General features: G+C 38.4%; 2 protein-coding genes across 5 annotated transcripts in view; one reads left to right on the top strand and one right to left on the bottom strand.

Moving 5' to 3' along the window:
* Window positions 1-1,112: 1,112 nt before the first annotated feature.
* Window positions 1,113-16,991, bottom strand: ggt1b (gamma-glutamyltransferase 1b). 4 transcript variants are annotated; one of them, XM_079363870.1, is made up of 16 exons: window positions 16,900-16,988; window positions 13,829-13,921; window positions 12,554-12,620; window positions 12,004-12,054; window positions 10,241-10,440; window positions 9,851-9,981; window positions 9,645-9,734; window positions 9,213-9,405; window positions 8,894-9,054; window positions 8,068-8,217; window positions 5,840-5,976; window positions 4,776-4,963; window positions 4,558-4,685; window positions 3,744-3,856; window positions 3,510-3,623; window positions 1,113-2,390 (listed from the first exon to the last, which is right to left on the bottom strand). In XM_079363870.1, the coding sequence occupies exons 5-16, from the start codon at window positions 10,405-10,407 to the stop codon at window positions 2,244-2,246; spliced, it is 1,719 nt and encodes a 572-aa protein (XP_079219996.1). In that variant the 5' UTR covers window positions 10,408-10,440; window positions 12,004-12,054; window positions 12,554-12,620; window positions 13,829-13,921; window positions 16,900-16,988; the 3' UTR covers window positions 1,113-2,243. The 4 variants fall into 4 exon arrangements, with proteins under 4 accessions (XP_079219996.1, XP_079219998.1, XP_079219997.1 ...); XM_079363872.1 differs by having other exon boundaries at window positions 13,829-13,864; window positions 16,900-16,916; XM_079363871.1 differs by lacking the exon at window positions 13,829-13,921 and having other exon boundaries at window positions 16,900-16,990.
* Window positions 16,121-22,877, top strand: part of lrrc75bb (leucine rich repeat containing 75Bb) — a 29,043-nt gene continuing 22,286 nt past the window's right edge. Inside the window, exons 1-2 of the mRNA XM_079363883.1 lie at window positions 16,121-17,056; window positions 22,709-22,837. Of these exons, the coding sequence (XP_079220009.1) occupies window positions 16,772-17,056; window positions 22,709-22,837 (414 nt within the window). The 5' untranslated portion in view covers window positions 16,121-16,771. The remainder of the gene's footprint in view (window positions 17,057-22,708; window positions 22,838-22,877) is intronic.

Genomic DNA, 22,877 nt, shown 5'->3' with positions numbered 1-22,877 from the left:
AGCATGATCTCTATCACAGAGTCCCCTGATGAAGCAAAATACCTAGACCGTACTTACATGATGGTAATCTAACCATGAGTTACGTAATACCACCACTCATTATGTGAAAGTCAGCCCGCGCTTAATTGGGCCTTAAAGCAAAATTCCGGTATGACTTGCTCATTTCTGCTTTCTCCGACTTCATGAAAATAATTGCACCACACAGGGTGGCGATATTTTTTGCAAACAATCCCAGACGACTAAGGCTGTACTTAGAACACAGCAGACAAAAACAAAATCATACTGATTAAAAAATCTGGTTGCATCATATACATCTCCACACAATAGGCCGAACACACGCTCAAACAGGATCCTGAATTAAAAGGCTGTGCTGTACACCTCAATGAAACTGGATGTAACCATTCGCTGCCTTATAAATAAGTCAGTGATCATAAAATGTTAACACAACTTAATGTTCTTTCTATTTACAACATATTATTTTCATAAATATATTTTACCTGTCTGTTGAAATGGCCAAGCAGGTCACTTCACCACATCTGGACTAGAATACTAGGGCAGCTTTTGGATAATAAGCTAGTTGATAGGATGAGACATGTTTTGGCAACAGCAGAAAGATATCATACAATCTCTCTCCGTCTTCTTTGGGGAATCTTTAATCTTTTTTCCAACCCAACATCAGGTTTCACTTTTATTTGTCCAATACTTTGGTTAATGACATAATACCTACAAAACAATTATATTTCCATATTTGTACACTATGTTAATTAGTTAATTAATAATAATATATTTAGTTGTTAATTACTAAATGTTAGCATGTCAAGGTTAACAGAAATCTTCTTACCTACTGTAAGATACATAAACATTAAGCTATGCACATAACTTAAAAAAAATAAAATAATATATATCTATATATATATATGTATATGTGTATATATATATATATATATATATATATATATATATATATATATATATATGTATATATATATGTATATATATATATATGAACATTTTCTTTGTAAGCATGTTGGCATGCTATAATTAGCATTTGTAAATAATCCAAGCTACTTTTTAAAATCATCCAGTTCAGTAACAGATCTTGAGCCCCAAAATAGTTTTTGCATGTGTTTAATTTTCAAAGTTTGTTCATTTCAAGTATTTCTTCAAAAATACATCAATAATATCTACAATAAGGACTGTCATTTTATAAAAGCAGTCAGAACATTAATGCTTTGAATTAGAAAAAAAAAAAGAATGCATTCACTCAGAGATTGTAAGTGTATTTTAAATAAATATGTCTATAGTGTGAATGTTAAACCCGTTGTCTCTCAATATTTCAATCACTTTGGAACCATTCATCCATCGCAACGGAGTTATAAAAGCAACATTATTTTACACAGATTTACATTTCATGATTTATGTAACACATTTACATTCCAGCTGAAAGAAGATAAGCCCTGAATCCCAGCAGTGACAGTGAGCAGCAACAGCTGTAATGTTGTTATGGGGTCATTATGGGCCATTGCACTGTGAGTTGTTGGAAATTACTGTAAGTCATTATGTGGGAGTGCTGCTCCCTGAGGCGTTATAGACCTTTATTTGGACAATAGCTCCTGTCTGCTCCTCCTCCTCTGATATGATCCTGTATTTCTAAATGAAAGTGATTTGATCTACAGTATGTTTTTTTTTTGCTTATGTTGTTTTTACTTACAGTTGATATTTCTGCATTTAGAGTAACTGTAGATGCTGCATGTCAGAACATTAATAGACAACAAAAGGAAGTGGCTCTACATTGCAGCTGACAAACAAAAATTGTAAGTACTTACGACAGTGTACCCTAATTGACAGTTACATGATTTACAATTTGCAATTCATGTTTTTTTGCTTTAATTCAAAATCTCAAGACTGAATTATGGAAACCTAGAAAATCTCATATCTTGTGCGTCACTTTAGTACAATTGTGTGAAATATATTTGCAATGCTTGTAGAGTATTCAAAACACTTTTCAGACTCAACTGAGCAACACTGAGGCAGTTTTGTTTAAAGGATCGAAGCACTGAGACAGAGTCAAGTCATGAGGAGTACATTAATGTTTTTGCAAACTTAATGAGAGAACGGTTGATCACCAGTGGGCTGACAATGGTTCCTGGTTCATTTAGCGTCTCATCTCACAGCTCTTACCCAGGGTGTCAAGGTTCCCACAGCTCCTGTTTTTCTGTGTGATCAGTAGTGATATATTGACTTCAGTAGCCCGCGGCATACCCACCCTTGCGAGGATCTGACTGAGCATGGAGTCCATCATCATGGCGAACCACCGCCTGTACAACAGCCCCTGTTGACTTGAGGAATTCTGTCTCGTGGTTTTTTTCTGCCAAACCATCCAGAACGGTCTGTGAACAGAAACATATAGATATGAAGACATACAGACTCTATGCAAGCCCAGGACAGCTGAATATATGTGTCCATTTGTTAGCATTTTCTATCCCATAGTTTCTGTGTCAGTCTTTTGGCACTTCAATAGTTGGAGCAAAGGCAACTATAGCCATTTTACACACTTGATTTTTGAATCAAGTCTGTGAAAATATTTCTTTAAATTACCAAATATCAAAGAAAATAGCCCTCTGCACTAAATGATGCACACATATCATGCAAAGTTGAGCTTTTAAAGGACCAATATGTAACCAAAGGGAAAAACAGCAATGTGATGGTGTCGCGACCTTCACGTCTAGACAAAAACAAACCACTCCACACCAGAATCAAAACGGCATCCTGACTGCTGCATTGTTGTCAGAGAAACCAGCACTTTAACATAGCATGATATCTTAAATGTTGGACCTTTAACTTCAAATCAGGTTTATGTCAGCAAATGGTGAAACAGTAAGGTCTTTGCATGGACAGACTACTGTACAGGTCTACTGCTAAGACACAGAGGGTCCACTCAGGGGCCCCTTCGGCCACAGCCTTTTTTTTTAAAAAGTCTATTAATATTTCATTTTGGTCTGAAATATTTAAAGGATAAAAAAGTATCCAAACATCATGACAAAAAATACACCAAAATGTGATGAAATATATCACCACAAGACAAAACAACTAAAAAGGCTTGTCTTTGAATTAGTGCCTCTGGCTGCTTTTCTAGGAGGGTTAGAGGCCTTTTACATGTCTGATGTGACCAGGGCCGGTGGTAGAGATTGATATATATTTTAAACCATTGGGTTTGTTTTCCCATTCATTACCCTCAAACCTTTAGGAGGCAAACAGGATTGTTTGGTCAATTTTCACCCAGACTACAAATCAGACTCTAACACGTGTGTTGAAACAATTTTCTTGTCACACAAACATCCCTGAAGGTAAACTCAATAAACAGCGTTCCTGGTGTTGGACATGGCTGGGGTATAAGGGCTTGGGGTTAGCTGGTGTTTTGGTTGAGGGATAGTCTCCTTACATCCCCCCCCCCCCCCCCCCTCTATTTGTCACACATATCAGCGTTGTTTACTCTTTGTGACACTCACTTTGTCAAAGTCTGGCTCTGCTACAGTGGTGTTGGGACTCAGCTGGTTGTGGAGCCTTGGATCTGACACAGCTTTCTTCAGATCGTAGTTGAAGAACAGTGCTCTCAGTATCACCTACAAAAACAACACTAATTCAGCCACTAATCATTTTACAGACATACAGTAACCAGCTCAAGATAAAACAACATAATGATTTATAATTTTTATCGAGTTTTTGTGTAACTAATGACTCACCTGAGCAATAGAAGTAGTAATTTTTGTTCCTCCTGATCCTCCCACGACCATCTTTACCGTTTCATTTTTGTCAAAAAGGATAGCTGGACACATGGAGGACAATGGCCTTTTCCCTATTAAAAATATTGAATTCAATTAAAGGGAAAATACAACAACAAAAAAAGTAAATATCTTTCTTGCAGGTCCTATAGAAGTATTCTATTCTGCCCCGAAGATGTATTTTTCATTGTGAATGAAAAGGACTCCTGTTTTCGATTGACGTTTATCTAAAGGCAGGATAGGTCATTTCCGCGAGATAAAATTTTTAAGATTATGGTTGAAATAACCAGGCAGTCATTAATATGTTTAATTAATGTGCTCTGAAAAAGAAACGAAAAAAATGTGTCATCTCTATCAGCTTTAAACAGTAAAAACTTCGACCGATTTCGGCACTCGGTACACGTTTTATAAACCAATCAAGCCTCTCTACCCCATGCATGCACGAGTCCACACTCAAATCATGAGCTGAAATCCACATATGGACCAATGGTGCTCGTGCATATAAGTGAGGGGCGTGGCTTTTGAGGGAGCACATAGGGGAGGGGATGTAACTTTCAAAGTCATACTATTTCTCATGACCTACCCTGCCTTAAACAAAAAGAGTGAGGACCTTTGATCCACTCTTAAGTTATCATATTAAAGCCCAAACATATTTTATACAGTCTCAAAGAGGACAGCTTGACTTCTGAATGGCTGCAAGCAGCTGATTTTTAACAATTTGACTAGTTTTTAGAACCCTTAAGAGTCTTTCTGTGTGTGTTGCTCTCGACCTAACCTGGCCTGATGAAGTTGTTTGGTGAAGGAGGCACTCCAAAGCCGTTTGTGATGAGTGGGGAGCTAAAGTCGTCCATCTCGTTGTTGAGAATGATCCCTGTCGATTTCGACATGACTTTGGAGCCCAAACTACAAGAAACAACAGCCATTACACAAAAAAAGTGACAGAGCCAAAACCTATTCACTTCCATCTTTAAAGACATTTGATTGAGGCCTTACAATTGGTTGATTGTGCTGGTGGCGGCCACAGCGCTTCCGTCTTCGGCCACTACAGACAGATGTGCGGTGCCGTGGTTTTCAGGCAGGTAGAACTCTGGCTCATAGTAGTTCATGTGATGAGTGGTATTGTCTGTGATCTTTTTACGGAGCTCATTGGAGTAAAAAATTGAAGTCATATTGTGGACGAGCTTTGGAAGGGAAAGCAGAATTTAAAATGAACTTATTTCAATCTGTAGGTTAATTCATGTTCCAGGTAAAACCAAAGATAAATGTACACATTTTGTTAGAAATAAGTAACAGACATTGTACAGTACATTGTACATTAATTTGGCTGCAGCTAAAAAAAAAAATCTGTACTTTACATTACTCTTCGATAGTTGGGCTTTGTCAATACATCATATGATATGTGTAAAACTGAGACTGTTGGACTTTGGCACTCGCTGTGGCAGCTGCTGCCCCCTTTAAAAATGTTACAAGAATGTTAACAAGTACAAAAGATAAGGCCTTCGGCTTTTACAGGTCCCATATTATGCTTTTTTTGGTTTTATATGCTGCTTAATGTGTTTTTTCACAAATTCAAAGTCCACAGAAACACGCCTTCTATTTCATTCTCCTGCTAGCTGTAGCAGTAGCGCTCAGTCCCTAGCCTCATTGGCTTGTTGTAGAAACTAACTAAACCAAGCTTGTGCTGCACCCATGTGACATCCGTGCTGAATGACTGACTAATTACAACAGAGCAGAACGGCCGACCAATCAGCTCAGACTAGGCCCACATGGGAAACCTGATTCAGAGGGTTGCAAACAGACAGATGAGAGATGCTGCATGGAGTGGCAGTACATGAAAACAGACACTTCTTTTGAACATTAGCGGTTGTGAAGTACTATAGTAGGCACATAAATGATACGTATGAACCCCAAAAAGGGCTTAATATGGGACCTTTAATATGCTTGTCTTTTCTAAAAAGACAAGCATATTAAAGCCTCTAGGTAGAATTTATGATTCCACAAAAGTTCACACTAAAAGTTTGGTATTACAAAAACATTTTGTCAGGTCATTTTCTTACATCTGTGATGTTGAGGAACTTTGGATCTCCAAGTAAGGTCCTCTTTGCATAAGCAAAACGAAAAGCCTCCACAATGCGATGGTTGGTTAGGATCTTATTCTCAGTGCTCGACACACTATCTGGGGTTAAGTTATACCCTGTGTAGAAAATGTAACAATTATGATTATCACAGTTTAAAACATAGACTCGTGTAGAGAAGGAGTTAAAATACTGTAGACCTGACCCAGCCTTTTTCAGTGTTTATTTAGTCTGAAAGTTGTCACCAGACTTTTGGTATTAGCCTGAGCTGACAGCCAGTGGAAGAGAGGAGGAGGATGAAGGCTGAGGGAAGCAGAGAGTTTCGGTTTGATGGTTTTCAGCTGTCGGACAGAGACAGGAGTCACGGTAAATCAGCTGGATGAAAGTTTTAGGCAGGCTGTGAAATGTGCGCGTGAAACCTCCGCCACTCGACTGTGTCCAATTAGAGGTAAATTGGTGAGATTAGTGTTAGTGTGTGAGGCGGGGGGGGGGGGGGGGGGGGGGGGGGTGTAGTGAGTGGGTGGCCAGTCAGAGGAAAGGAAAGGTTTAAAGAGATTAATTACTTTGGAGGGAAGTTTCCATCAAATCCTTGGAGGGAGACACTGTTAGTGTACTGAAAAGCAGCAGAGAGAAAGTGTCTGCAACAGAGGCAGTTTAAGTGTCCTGCAATGGCAATTAGGAGCATGTCAATTTAAACGTGTTATGTTGTACGCAGAAAAGATATATGATTAAATGATGGAAACGATAATAGTACAAGACGGTCTGAGGAGCTAGATGTTCATTATCTGTCCTGCTCAGACTCCGAATCTGTTAGGTTGGAAGACAGACTGCACAGATATCTGGATCTTAATTACTTCAATCCAAAAAAAGCTCTCCTCTCAGGGTTACACAGTTATTTCCTCAGTGGTTTCAACGTCAATCTCTTAATAAGAGGGAGTGAAATGAAACTTTGTATTGAAGCTCATATTTAGATTTTAGTAGGAAGTATCACCTGTTAATGTGGCTGCATCAACAATCCAAGTCTTAATGTCCTGATGATTGTTAAAAATAATTTCATTTACGTTTTTTTTTTTTTTTTTGTATTTGTCACACCTCAGGTAAAATGTTTTTTTTTCTACTATTTGAAAAACCAAGAGGGATTAGGATCAAATGTTAATTACAAAGAAGTATGTGAGAACTAAAGTTCAGAGTGTTACAGATTGTGTGCAGTATTTTGGGGGGCTACATGAAATATCATGTTAAACAGTGAGTCAGACATCTTTTTTTTTTTAAAAAGAAAAAACACTAGTAATTGTTTTAATAGAGTTTTATATGCTTGCTATCTTTATGTCTATAGCTTTAGTAACATGTTTTACCAGTAGCATTATACTAAATTGACTAGTCTTAACGATATACAATTTTTCCACCTTTTCAAACAGTCCCCTGTGGTCTAAAGAAGGAGGTTTGTGAACCTGTACTGACCAGCTCTCTCAGAAAGCTTTTTTTTTGGTGTGTGTGTGTCTCTTTAAATCCTCCCGGTAGATATCACTCATTCGCTAGCTAGATTTAAAATGGCGGACCTGCGCAAAAGTTTAGCTTTAGGCTGGAGGTGCAGTCCATGGGTGGAGATACCAGGGGAAAGGAGGGTTTTTTGTTTGTTTTTTACCAAAAAAAAAGAGAGATGGATTTATTTCACACTTTGTTGGTCGGTAGACATTCAGGTTATCCAAATATGTCCAAAACACTGTAAAAATTGATTTTTCAAAATATGTCCCCTTTAAGACCACAGATGGGTTTGAACATATTGAGGTTTTTAATAGATGATGTGAATGTTTTCTTGGTGTAACATGTGTACTTGATATGTCATGGTCAAGAATAAACCCAGTATTGACGGCTGGATGGAGGTTTATTTTGAGAAACAATCTAAACTCAACTAAAAAGTTTAACATTTATTACGTATGTTTGACACGTTATATTACATGTGATGTTATAGTTCTACTTATAACTACTTGGATACAATGTTTCTCTATTTACAAAGTAGTTCAGGATACTCTTAGGTAACTTGAAGTCAACAAATCTTTTTATAGGAACAGATTTAGTGCACAATAGATGAACATGCTGCTCACAGCGGAGTCCTTTTTAAACAGAGTGACTGGTGAAGTGAAAGCAGCTCACATTAAAGCACATCCTCTCCCACTCAGGGTGTTTTTGGACAAAGCATCAAGGCTTACCATTCAAGATGTTTAATATCAGCGAGAGCACAGGGCCGCTAGCGGGGGCATTGGGAACAGCCATGGTGTACTCCCCCACATTCACCCTTAGAGGGTTCTCATCCAAGACAGGCACATAATCCCTCAGATCCTCCATTGTGATGATACCGCCTAAACACAGATTGAAACACACTGGCAATGTGCACTTGGACAAGATTGGAAATTGCAATCCTGTTTGCCATGTAAATTAGCTCTGCAGTGTTTTTTTTTTTTTATATATCCTCAAGTCTTTTTTAGCAAATAGCTCTCAGAGAGAATAGCAGTGGCAATGATGAAAATGATAATGTCCTTACAGTATGTGTGATATTAATGTACTTGAAGAGTGAAGAAACATAGTTTAATATGCAACATGTTAATCTTTATGCAACAAAATTGGAAACACGATAATGCCTTCAATTATCTTAGGTAAAGTAAAACTCCTGAATTAATCTGACATGTGCCTCTCAGCCTTAGATGATTCAGTCAATCAAAACTGTAATCTTAATGTGTATAGTGCCAAATCACAGCCAAAGTCTGAGGATACTTGACAAAAAGAGCAGGTCTCTACTGTAACATGAAAATAAGTAATATACTTTGGTATATTATTTACAGAGACTAATCTACTAATATACTTTGGTATATTATTTACAGAGACTAATCTTTAATCCACTTCTATCCTGACTGCAAGGGCTGAGGCAGTCAGATTAGGGCAGAAGCAGAAAGAGAGAGAGAGAAACAGAAAGATAAAAAGAGACTTTCTTTGTCCATCATCTTTTCTCATTCAGATACAATTCATAAAATGTCCTACCTGCCGCCTGAATATCTGTCACAAGGTTCTGAGCCAGTTCTCCCTGGTAGAAAGCATTGGCACCATCCTCGGCTATCTTCCTGTAGGTTGCTGCTAGCTTGGTAAATTTGATGTGGTCGTTTTCCTTAAGGACTTCTCCATTTTGCCCACAAAAGACTTCACTGAAATAAATAGAAAAAATAAGACTCAAATTTATTTTGTCATCTAATTTTAAACAGTCAAACTTTTTTTTGTCTCGTCCTGAAAGCCATTAAAAGGACTGTAGGTTTACTGCAGTGGCCACATAATTTGACGTTCTTTCAAATAATGACTGACTCACCACAAGGCAGGGTCCTTTACGATTGTTTTCTTGTGACTGTTAATAGCAGAGGCGAGTGCCTTTCCCAGAGGAAAACCTTTTTCTGCAAGTTCAATGCTTGGTTGAAACAAGTCTTTCCAAGGTATTTTGCCATGTCGCTTGTGTGCCAGCTCATATCCTCGAATCTCCCCTGGCACTGCGATAGACAAGCCTCCTACCAACCATAAAAACCAAGTAAGGAAAACGTTTTTCAGACTATATCACTTACTATTATTACCCTTTTAGTGCATTTGTAGACCATAGTGTTCCTCTTATACCTGGATTAGTGCCTGTTATAGCTATAGCTTGAATCTGTACTTCTTTTATCACTTTTACGAGGTCACCTTTGTTCATAATAAATTTAACTACAATTTGCCAGGGCTCATTTCTACATCTGAGCTAGTTAAATATTACCTTTCTGGGATAAATCTGTGTTGTTGCCAAACATATTCTCTGTTGCGTTGTTTGGGGCCGTCTCTCTGGCATCAATCGTCTCTACCTTCCCTGTGTGCAAGTCACAAATCAGGGAAATGCATTATTTGTAAGGGTCCATTTTGTCAGTTGCAAAGTTTAAAATATAAACGTTTGTGTTAGTGATATATGTTAGAGGATAGGTTTACCAGTTTTTGAATCATAGATGGTGAAGAAAAGTCCTCCTCCGATGCCCATACTGTGTGCGTTCATAAGTCCGACGCACAGCAATGCAGCTATAGAGGCATCCACTGCAGACCCTCCTTTCTGCAGCATGTCTCTGTGGTAAAATTAATTAAAACACACACAGGGAAAGACGGGGTGGAGGATTAGTTTATTAGCCCACTTGAGAGCTTAAGACCCTCTGTTGGCATAGACGTACCAGTAAATGCATTAAATACAGATGGTTCACACAGTGATTTGCATGTAACTTGTGTGTGTACAGTATATTGGGTATGTTTGCCTGCATGTGTGGGTGGGTGTTCACAGTGCTGTTCCCGTTCTGGGGGATGGATGTTTACACCTGTGGTACCTCTCACCTGCCAACCTCTGAGCATGGCCCAGCATCTGCTGCCACAGCTGCCTTCAGGTACACATGCTCACTCGGTTGCTTCCTTGTCCCAACACCAAAGAAAACTCCCACAAAAGTGGCAACAGAAGCCAACACTAGCATTGCCAGGGCCACGACTATTGTTTTCTTTGCCATTTTGACAGCTCAGGTAAGGCCTTGATTTACTGCCTGTCAAGAGAAACAACAATAGTTATATTTCAGAAAAAATTAAACTGCAAAGAACTCCACTTTGCATAATAAGAAATGAGCACCCAAGTCCTAAATATACCTAATACATATACTGTAAACAATTGGTATACACTTGTACTTGATGTGTCATATTAACAGACTGAGTAATGCAATATCCCCAAATTACAAAGATGTTATTTTTAAATCCAATACATTTTCCAATAACATGTCCAGAAGTCTTTTGCAATTGAGAAAATTTGATCACACATTTGCACAAGATTGCACATTTATACAGCTCAGTTACATTTAAAGCTAGAACAGAAACAATCTGTTCTGAGCATGAAATAGAAGGGGGGGGGGTTTACTGATTATAAAATACAGGATCAAAGGGGACATTTGACCTCTGGGAATTATTTAAACTGGTTGAAAAAGAGCATATGTTACCTTGAAATCATTAGCTTCAGTAGTCAGAACACAGTGCATATTATGGCACTCTTGATCCCTGAGTATCATTACGTAACAAGAGGAAATAACCTTTTGGTTTGCTCGTGATACCAGGTCCACTATCCTGTTATCATAAGATAAAGAAGCTTGTTTTCAAAGGATCTATTACAATCATGAATACCATACACAGTTACTAAATGTGTAACCTAACGTGTCTTATCATAAACAATTTAGGAAATTTGCAGGCAGGATTGTTATTCAGTCTGTTATTCAAGGGCCTTCATCAGTTAAAATAAATGTGCATTTACAGTTATAGTTCAAGCCTTCATAAATAAATTAGTTCGAAACTATACTGACCAACAGGAGTAAAATAGGTTTCATCTTAAGGACCAAGCTAAAGAGAAGACACACTAAGAATTGTGTCATTAAATATTTCTTTCCAGTAAGGCCTAGACTTTTTGGTACCAAGGTTACATTTGAAATATTGTGACTCATAAACCCGAGTGTTGGTTGAATGAAGGGCTCTTCTCATGTAAACACATGTGAAAAATACCTTTTCTGGAATGCTCATTAAAAACACAGTGCTCCCAACACATAACAGCTTTTTGTGATGTGCATCGTTGGCTCTTACGGTCGATAGAAATCGACATTATCATGAGAGTTAATTTGTTTAAATCAATCAATCACACAGCTTGAGATTACTTGATTTTCTTTTCTGTTTTGTACTGTATTCTCCGGTCTGTGCTTTAGCTTCCAGGAATACAGAGGAAAAAAGGAAAAAGCAGATTTAAGGGAGTATTTAAGGGAGATAGTACTTCCTATGATTTCCAAATATTAAAGCCAACTGTAACACAGATTCTTTGGTCTGTGAAAGGACTGGGTCCACATTTTATAATATGCAAGTTATTTGAAGTAGTTACACTGCTATAAACATTATAACTCACAGACCATGTTCTGTAAAAAGTCATTACGTTCACATCTCAAAAGACAAGGTTACTTAAAGGAATACAAATGAAAAGGTTTGTATGTTTGTTCAAACCAAATAGAAATGGAATACTAACTATGATGATTGTGCTTCAATATTGAACCACCTGGATGAATTAAATAATGTACTCTTACCTTTGTTTTTCCAGGGGCCTTCGCAGCAGACGGCTCACTGTGTGCCACGATCTGCAGCAACAGGTAAAGGCTTCTTTGTAATTCTCAATACGTAACTCAGACAAAACTCATTAAACTTTAACCCAACATATCATAAATCACCTCTCTTGACCAAGAGCTGAGAAAAAAAACACAGACAGAGGCAGAAGAAAAGACTCATGACAGCATGGAAGTTATCAGACAAATAATAAATCTTCTGTATTAAATCTACACAGAGCAAATTGTGACTGTGAAACTGTGAGGCAACAACACTTCATATGATGAAAACTTCTTCATCCTAAGTGGTACTTAAACTTCTCTTGACAAAGATTATAAAGCAGTCACCTCAATGTGCTGGTGGTTCATTTTAAGGACGTGAAATTTGACACCAGGTAGTCAACATTCCCCTAAAACCATACAGGCCTGAGTAGGGTCAATTCTTACAGATATGATGCAACACTTTAAAGTAGTTTTTTTGCATGATTGATCAAAACCTTTCATATCTAAGTGTTAAAATAAAGTGCCTCCTCACCAAGACGATGAAGGCCTTCGGGGCTGCGAGGGAGACGGTCACGTCTGCCTCGAGGGGACGGAGAACACTAAGAACAAACCACAGGGGGACAGTGTGAAATAGTCCAGTTAAATAAGCTGCCAGGCACGAGACAGATGACTTTCTCAACTTTGACATGGAGGCCCCAGGCTTGTTATCTCCCTGCTCCAACAATAAAATGGCTCAAAGAGAATTTAATTTGTTTAGGTTTAAATAGCCTCGAGGTAATCAAGCATGAGAGGTATGTTAAGGCAATTGGAGACAGTCTTGAATTTAATTCCTCACAAAATGTGAGGAATATTTATGGTTAAAGTTAGTTCAGGTTAGCAGAGTTTCACTTCCAAAATCCTGCAATAAATGTGTATGGGCCTTTAACTTTAAATGTACAAAATATCTTGACCTGTGCAGTGGAATGTGAATGCTCCATGCAAGGGGTCTCTGTAAACACACTGTGTATTTTCATTCATTGGGCCTTTGTGCCAAACGTGACAGCTGTGTTAACACCAACACTTAACATTTGTGTTTTCACAGCTGTGGCCTATCAGCTGTACAAAATACCCAAATTGAGTGAGTTGTATGCAGCGCTATATTTCATCAGAAATGGCCATGGCCTGTCTGGACATGTTGCACTCATCTACAACCTGACAAAATATGATTAACCCCTTTAAAAAACGTAGATATAAAAAAGATTGGCAACTTATACAGTACTTCAAAAGACTTACATTGATTCATATGAGGCCAACATAGCCTCAAACTCAAGGAACAGACATTTAAAAGAAAAAAGAAGATGATTTAAATAAAGTTTTGGAAACAAAACAAGTATCTGTCAGTGCAGATGATATATTGTATTGTAGCACTCACTTTAATATAAAGTGACACCTTAAGCTAAATATTTAATTGTTTGTAGTAAACTAAATCTGCTTAAACAACAGCTGTTTTCTTCTGATTCTTTCTTTTGTTTAGTGAAGGAAACAAAACCATCCACACATTCTTTTGTTTTATTATAATGAAAAAAAGTGGTCTTCTTTTTCTTCTTGTGGCTTTTTAATGTGTCCCATCATGTTTTACTATTCCTTCACATAATTTTGTCCCTTACATCTTTTGTAAACACAATTACTTTGAATGCATGCCAGAGCCTGAGGATATACTGTACGATGTGACTGCACTGTGGTGGAGCAACAACTGTGTGATCTTGTAAATCATTTCATTTGTTGGAAGGTTACTGAAAACCCAAATATTGAGAAACCTGAGTTCTACCTTTGGCTTGACACTGGATGGAGGAGAACCTCCTCCCTTTAAAACCAAGAAGCCCAAGAGACAAAGTCAGTCACAGCAGTCTTCACAGTAGACCTATATTAGAAAAAAGGCGATAACTCACAAAACACAAAGTGACACTCACGTCCGTAGCGCAGTGAGAAGCAGACCAAGACAACAATGTGCAACTCAGAGATAATATTTAATCTTAACAGTGCCCTGGCTGTCAACCCCAACACCTTGTGCACTGAATCATCCCGGAGTCCCTTATGTGTCTGGGAAAAGGTCAGAGAGTGGTTTAAAATCTTTCAAACATCTTCTTGAAAACCTCTTTTTTTTCTGGTGTGATCTGAAGCAACTCTGAGTAAGACTCGTCTGGACTGTTCAGTGCTTCTACAGCAAGTCAGCATTACAAAGCAACTTTCACATGAACCATTTCGCAACACCATGAGGCAAGAATATTTTCATATTACCTTTTCATAGCCCCAATTCGATCTCATGTGAAAACCTTGACCATTGCCCTCCAATACTCAGTACCTCGAAAGAAGGCCTTAGATGGTTGACAGTAGCTCAAATCCACAAAAGAAGATGCGATGATGATAGACTTGATTAGACCTTGCTGTGTACAGAAAGGGTTTTTGTAATGTACTGTAAATATCATATTGTACTGAACTGTGTTTCAATTTGTATCATTTTGTACCATATCACAATGTACTATATCATATAATGTTATATCATATTATACTGAATTTGTTCTGCACTTTCCTTGAACTCTGGCAAAATAGTTTTCTGCTTCCTTTTGAATTCAACGGTAAAAAAACAACCTTACAAGCATGACGGCCCCTGGGAAAGAAGAGTTTTTGGATGAAAATGCAATGGGCACATGACAAGTATAGTCTTGCACTTTTCTCTAGCATGAAGTTGCTGATCTTATCACAACTTATCACATTTGTGTAGCCTTTTCTTCCTTTTCTTGGTAGATTATGGAAAACTCTGTCAAACTTACCACATAAAGATTTACTAGGAGCTTTACATACTTAACAAGATGTCACTGTATTAGTCACTGTACTGCAACAGTGGGTAAAAGTTATAGGCTTTAAGAAGGTAGCAAAGTAGGCATGTCATCTCACTGTGTTAACTCTTTTACCTAAGCCTCCTGTTGTCATGATTCCAGTGCCTGAATTCAGGTCTCTTAAAGTAATTTCTTAAATCATATTTATATTTAATGACTTCATGAGCGCCTTTACCTGAGTTGTTGTGCTCTCGTCTCTGTGAATGTTCCAGACCAGTGGTGTCCAAACTTTTCTTGCGGGCCAAAATTGTCGCGTTAGAATCGCTCACAGGCCACAAGGTTTTTTTGTTTGTTTTTTTTTAAATATTGGAAGGAACTTTTTGTATTTTGACCTCTTCAAAAAATTATGTAAATACACAATAACTAATTGCCGTGGGAAACTGTTGTGTTCTAATTTTTTTGGAAAGAATAGTCTGGCTTTTATAGGTCTCCCTCGCTAACATGAAAAAGAAAAAAAAGAACGAAATATGCCATCTGATGAGGCCTGGGGCCAAAATCTTCAGATTCTTCGATTTGAAGTCAGGGGCCACAAAAAATCCACTCAAGGGCCACAAAAAATCCACTCAAGGGCCACAAATGGCCCCCGGGCCGCACTTTGGACACCCCTGTTCTAGACTATTACTTGATCAGCTACTTGGAGGCTAGCAGAATGAACTCTGCCTGGAGTTGGGATGAAAAGATTTTGCGTCAGTATTTTCTATTTTATATAAATCACTAGTTTCTGTATATGTATGCACACCTCCTGCAAAAGTCAGAACATTCAGTGCAGTGCTGAAAGGGACGTTTTCAGTCTTTCTCTTGAATCTGCCTAGTCGTGGTCTATAGTTTGGTTAAATAATATTGCACAGTATTGTCTAGATATACATTTTGTCATACAGTTTGTTGCACTTTTTCAATATATGAATATAAATTAATTGATTAATATGTGGATGGATGCATGAATGGATGGATAAAATAAGCTCTGCATGAAGAATTTCATTTACCCCATTCAAAGCTTCCTTTATTAAAATAGCTTCCATGGATAGATTTTCAAAAACAGTCTATTGCAGATATATCCAAACTCAACAGTGATGCACTCACACTGACATACAGGAGGTTAGGTACTGCACCAAGATAGTGCATATTAAGATTTAAGAACAATTAATTCACAGAGTTCAGGTGCTGCATTGTTGTTCGATTTGTACACAACTCTTTTTTGCCTTAAAATGTTAAAGCCTCTTACAAGTTAGATCTATCTATCTATCTATCTATCTATCTATCTATCTATCTATCTATCTATCTATCTATCTATCTATCTATCTATCTATCTATCTATCTATCATCTATCTATCTATCTATCTATCTATCTATCTATCTATCTATCTATCTATCTATCTATCTATCTATCTATCTATCTATCTATCTATTACATTATGCAACTGTTACATAAGACCCGATGAAAACACTGGATTCGTAGATAAATCTACTTTCTCTTATTGACCAGGCGTCAAGTAAACCACCTGTGCGTTTTGCTGTGGGGTCAAGTAAGAACTGTAAGCTGCCAACAGTTTCCTCCATGCCTCTCAGTCTCAGGCTGTGCGGAGGAACACGATCTGATTGGCTGAGAAGCGCACGAGCTCTGAGTAAAGCAAAGGATGCCAGGGTGCTCAGGCAGTGCATGGACGGATGAACGCAGGGGACGGCGGCGTACCGGGGAACACATTGTTTATGGTGCTGCTTTACACTTAAGTGTGGCTTTAAAACTTTGATATACTGTCTTTACCGAGGTTACATGAGTGCTTCTTTATCTCGCTGCAAGGAAAGTGTGATGTTTTGGCTGCGCGTTGTAAAATCCCTCTCTCCACCACCTCCTTCGACGCATCCTCTGAGGAGTGATGGGTTCTAAGTTGACCAGACAGAGAAGTCTCGAGTTTGAAAGCAAATTGTCAAAGAGAAGACGCCAGAGGAATGACAGCCAGGTGGAAAGCGAGAGAAGTGGCGACAGAAGAGACTTCATGTTTACCTCCCTGATGATCAGGTCCGACAAGCTCCCGGGGATGCTGCGGAAAACCAACCATAGCCCGTACGTCCGCCGGGTGGCCTGGATCCGGGACATCCAGCGACTTCTCCTGGAGCAGAAGACGGAGCAGGCGGCCGAAGTGCTAAAACTACTGAGAAAGGTAAAAACTTACATTTCTTTAAAAAAAAAAAAAGTCTTTATTCTTATACTTTAAATGTGATCAAAAGGACGAAGCTGATTTAATTGGGTGAGCGCGTGGACAAAAGTGAACATAAATCCATCAGTAAAAGGAATTATCGTGTATCTGCAAGAAAATAAAAAAAATTACACGTGTTTGTGTTATTCTAGGTTCACTTGTGCTTCATATGATGTTGCTGGATTTTTTTTTCTCCCACTCGGATGAGATAAAGCTTAAGCACAGATAATCAAATAATAACCCACTTTTTATTTATCAGCAGGTTTCAGTGTGTTAATCTTTTTTTAAGTTAAAGACATTACATATTATACAATTTTTTTTTAAATAAATGTTACCGTTAAGGAAGCCTTACTGGAATAAAGCAAATACTGTAGCCTATAGCCTACTCTGTCGCCGTCTGCTTATAACTCGATGGAGAGAAAAAAAGGAGTGTTCATAATGAGGTTTTAGCTTCAGTGGGTGAGAGTCTGGTCTGAATCAACCACCTGTTTTGTCTGAGAGGGAAAGAAGCCAGCAAGTTCATGATCTGAATATTCAATCAGCTCCAATAAACACTGAACACTGAGTGTATTATGTGTTAGTCTTTAAAAAAAAACAACTATAAAAAAACAAATAAAGGAAGACTTGCTCAGATGAAAATTGCTTTGTAAATGAAAAGTTGTGATCTTGATTAAATGCCTAAATATTAGTTTCTCACAGCTTATAAACCTATAGCACATGTTATTCAGGTTTATAAATCGTAAAACTGCAATGCATGAAAAATCATGTCTGTTCTTTTTTTGCTATTGTTCAATCGCTCCAGGGGGTTTTAAGACACGATAAGAGAGAGTGTGAATTTTGCAAATACAAAAAAAGAAGAAGCTATTCATAAAACCTCTGTTCTGCTGTTAAACAGCATTGTGCAAACACTTCACTGTCATCAGCTTCATAGCTCTCAACTACAAGTTAGGAATGTTTTTTTCTTTTTGTTACACTTTGCTGTGTAGCACCTTCTTTAGTCTAATTCTCACTTTCTCCGAATTGATCCTAACTAGAGAGAGGGGGGGGAAACAGTCTTTAGAGCTCAGCTTGAGCTTTCCTCTGCCTTCTGGTATGTGCACGGATCAAAGGAGCACAGTTTCGAAGTTCAGACAAAAGCAGTTCTGATCAAGAGGGCCTCCCTGTCATGAAAACTCCCTGCCCATCTGTATACTACCATAGAATAAATTATACAGGTGTGGAGATTAAAGCTGGAAACGATAGCTGAGGAAAAGCTGTGGGTGTCTGCATTTGAGACGGATTTGTACATAGCTCTATTTCTCTGCAGAAAGCTTTACACTTCATTGTAAACATTCATATTCATATTTATGTGAAGCAGGAGGGATATGACTCATGCGCAGCTTCCTTTAAGACCTCAATATGTCTGTCCAGGTTGATTAAAGTCCTCTTTCCGTCTGTGATATCTCAAAAGGAATATTTTAAAGATCAACTTGTGCATGTGTTGGTCGTGAGCAGGTGCAGCTGTCCTCGAAGCACAGCATTTGAACTGCTCACGAAGCATGAACACGCTCTCCATCTCTCGCTGAGGTGAAGCCAGAGCACTGCTTCTGTTGTATGTTGTTGGGTCTTGAGCCAAGTGTCTGACTAACAATACTTCAGCACTTGGCAGGAGATTTCTTATTGTTGCTCTTATGCAGTGAAGGAGTCTTTTCTTTCTCAGAGACGGATGGATTTGGAGATAATCACCTTGAGATGATAGATGCTGGAACATGTCTCTTTGGAGGGAGTCATTACGAAGAGAAACCAATAACATCAGCACCCCCTCACCGTATCTCCATCCCATAGGTGCCTTCTGAGCCATTAAGTTAATTAGTTTGGGATCTTCTAGATATTCATTAGTAAACAAAGAATCAGCAACTGCTCATGTCAATTATGCTCCACAACACGAGCTCCAAAGTAACCGATGTGCAGCCATGGAAAAGGCACTAATGAAGGTGGTCTCTGTAGTGAATGAACAACCTTTCTGAAGTCTGAGGTCAGTCTCCTCAGCACACACGTGTTATATGTTGAATTCATTTACCTTGCATAACTTATAGTTAGAATTCTGTGCATTCAGACTCATGGTGTCAGACAGTGTTAGATAGTAAGATAAGAAATATGTACAGGGTTAAGGTTTAAGATTTATGTCAAGAATGCATATTTAGGCATATTTATAAATGCTTAATATGGGGCATAACAGAAGACAAGGTGATAAATATATAAATAAATAAATATAGAGATTACTGCTCTTTTCCCCTCCGTAAAGGTTCCTGATTTGAATTCCTGGCTATACAGGGACCTTTCTCATGGAGTCAGCATGCACTTCCCTTGCCTGTTTGGGTTCTCTTTATGGACTCTACCTTCCTCCTAAAGTTCAAATACATGCTTATTTGGTATTCAGTAACTTTAAATCGAGTGTAGGTGTGAATGTGAGTGTGAGGAGTTGTCTGTCTGTATGTGTTTGCCCAGTGTATGACTGGCAACCTGCCTCTTTCCAAATGACAGCATGGGATCAGCTCCATTCTCCTGAGACCCCAAACAGGATAAACAGTAAAGAGCATGAAAAGATCATTTTAGGAAAGCAGACCAAGATGCGTGTAACAGCAGTGCACCTCCACGACTAAAATAAATGTGAGAACTTTAGTTTCACATTCCCCCTTCTCTCTCCACGTCTGGTTTCCGTACAAATAAAGTCCCCCAAAGTTATTTATGCACAGACATTTTTTGCCAACCATTGCTATGCTTTCTTGTGGTAGAGTTCCAAAATAGATTGATATCAGTCTTGTGTCTGGTAAATAGCCACATTCAGCTGCTAGTTAGCTGAGCTTAGCATGGAGGATAGGTCCCTATTAAAGAGCTGCATGCTTTGTAATCGGCCTTCATTAGAAGTTCAATTACGTCACTTCGGTGTGGCAAGGGCAATCCCAATTTGAAGGCTCCTTCCAATGTGGCAGACAAATGCGTCCTTCTTTCCTTGGACCAACATATCCCAAGATTCATTGCGTGTCAGCGCGTTCTTTCTTTTTGTAAACCTTTATTTATAATCAGTCTGAAATTATGAATCGGCATACAGCTCACAATTACATTAGGTAATATCAGAGACAAACAAAATGAAATGAAACTATAAAATAAAATTTAAAAAAAAGTCAGAAATCAAAGAGTGATCAAGACATGTAGCTTAGTAAAGCACTGAGGCTTGTCTAGGTTGAATGCATTTCAATGTTTGCTTGAAGTTTGTTAACTCATTCATCATAAAGAGCAGTGGTCTCTGGTTTTCATAAATGTGTTTGTTCTGGTGTTGCTTGAGGTTGCTAGGCGACAGGGTAAGGACGAGAAGAGCTGGTGACAAAACCAGGAGATCCACCGTAGACCAGGCCTACAACCTTAATCTAATATAAAAATGTATGAGCTGGAGTGACGGAGCATAATTCAAAGACTGGACTTTGGAGAATTTGTAGACAGCAAATGACGCTGAATAAAACAGATTTATTAATCTAAATGAAAATTTAACACCGTTGTCGTACACTCTTGCATTCTAAAGATGCAACAGTGTGAACAGATTTCTCTTTCAAGTGCATGGTATGCATGTATATGACAAAATAATTCTTCAAATGCCATTTCACATTTGTCTAAGCTGACTCGTTGACCTTTTCCTATTTGTCAGATATCCGTACGAAAGCTTTGTTGCTGCTGGCAACGCATTTTCCTCTCTGTTTCAGAGCAAACTGATTTTCACTACTTTTTTTATGTGACAACCATAAACACTTTAGGTGATTGCTCTAAAGGTCACAACAAGTCAAGTAAAAGTTGAAGAAATTAAAAAGGAGTTTGAGGGTCTGTTACCTGACTGTCGTAACATCTTTCGTCCACTGAAGTAGGAAACCGTGCGACCAGATTGTCACATTGTGAAATATAACGTGAATTGGATTCTAATGAACCGCCTGCCTGAGATGACGTCTTGCGTTTTGGTGCACACCAGTTTATTTAGACTCTTTGTGACAAGGCGTGTATCAGATTAGATATGCAGCTTTGAAGAGGACACTTGTAGCGAGATCTGAAGGCACAAATAGGAAGACATTTCATGCTTTTCTGATCAAGATCAGTCCAACTAATCCCCTGTATCAGATATTTAAAACACATTTTAGCTCTGAATCCCTTTTAGAGCTGCTCCAAAAAGCAGCTGCTTAAGACACATCATTATAATGAAATCATCTTCAAACCACTTTGTGCTTTCATTTATGGACACATGGAGCCTTCAGTCTGACTAAATACTGTTTTACTGATGAGGGAGCTGGTCTGGAGGATAGTCCAGCGTCAGGGAATCCCACAGAGCTCAGCTGTAATAAATCAACCCAAAAGCTGAAGGAGGAGAAAATGCTGATGGGAGTTTTCCTCCTTGCTTCCACTGTGCCCGAAGTATTAGAGCTGTCAAGCTGTATAGAGCATGTTTTACACAGTCTCAAGCTCCGGCCGGCTGTTTGAAAAGCTTTTCACTTCAAATAAAGCTGACAGTATTTACTCTTCAGCCCGACAGCTTCTGGGTGTTCACTTTTACATAGCATAAAGTGAGCATTGCTGAAAGCAAGACGTTTAGGGCCAAGTGAAACATGTTTGCTGTGTTTGTTTTTATTTTATTGAGTAGCAGTAATTCAGTTACTGGTAGAGTATAACTGGACGTTTGAGGTGGAGAAATCATCTCCTTACAGTTGTTTTGGATTAAGTGAGAAACGCAGCTTTATGTCTAAAAAGACTATTTTCTTTGAAGATCTTCCCTCTTCTTCTTAAACTTTCATCTCCTCATCATTGTGTTTCATGTTCGCCGTTTCTTGTCTTCCCCGCTGTTTGTTGTTGTTTTTTTTCTGCTGTCGTGTGTTTGTGTGTGTGTGTGCCTTCCCTTTAAAAGGCGGGGGATGATGCATGCCGCTGAGACTATTTGATGTGTCTGAAAATGTTAAGTCTCAAACTGGTGATGACACCTCACTTGAAGCATTATTTGCTTCTACTGTACTGTATACATCTTCATTGTTCATACGTTTAAAAAAAAAACAGCTGGAAGATGATGTAGCTGACACGTTGTGTAATAGTGTAATAAATGCATTCGACTGGAATCGGGTTTTTATTCTCTCAGATTAGGAGTTGGGGGTTTTTTTGCATTTGTGTGATAGAAAACTACTGTTAGAAAAAAAAACCTTCAGAAACTTGCAAATGATAAAAGAGAAACCAAAAAGATTCTTATTCTAAAGAAAATAAAAAAAAGACAACTTCATTTTTAGATGACTTCAACCTTAATCCCAACACCCACAGACATATCTGAAAACAAACAGTATATTCACAGAAACCATTTGATGTTAGCACCCAACTCTAATGGCAAAACCCAATCAGCTGCAGTGTGATAAGAAGGCTGGATGAAAGGAGGTCATGATCACAGCTATTAGAAAATGATAATCTATTTCATCTAAATATCCATGAAATGCCTCATGAATATTACATCAAGCAACGTCAAGATGAGTGTTTGGCAAAGTGTTCATGAATTTCTACACTACATGTAAGTTCTAGTGAGGTAACGGAGTCATTTTGATTTCTCATCTTCTCTTGCAGGATTTGGGACTCCAGGGAACGTCCCTCAATGACATTTTGTACAAGAATGCAGCTTTTCTCAACCTGGTGGACCCCATTTCCCATGAGCTGCTGCTTAGTCTCGCACGGGACCTTCAGTGTCCAAAAAAGGTAACAATCGAGATTGTCCATGACATTTTTCACTGTTATA

The sequence above is a fragment of the Symphodus melops genome (assembly GCF_947650265.1).
Source record: "Symphodus melops genome assembly, chromosome: 16".
Classification (NCBI taxonomy): domain Eukaryota; kingdom Metazoa; phylum Chordata; class Actinopteri; order Labriformes; family Labridae; genus Symphodus; species Symphodus melops.
The sequence above is the reverse complement of the archived record's forward strand: the minus strand, read 5'-3'. Positions and strand labels throughout refer to the sequence as shown.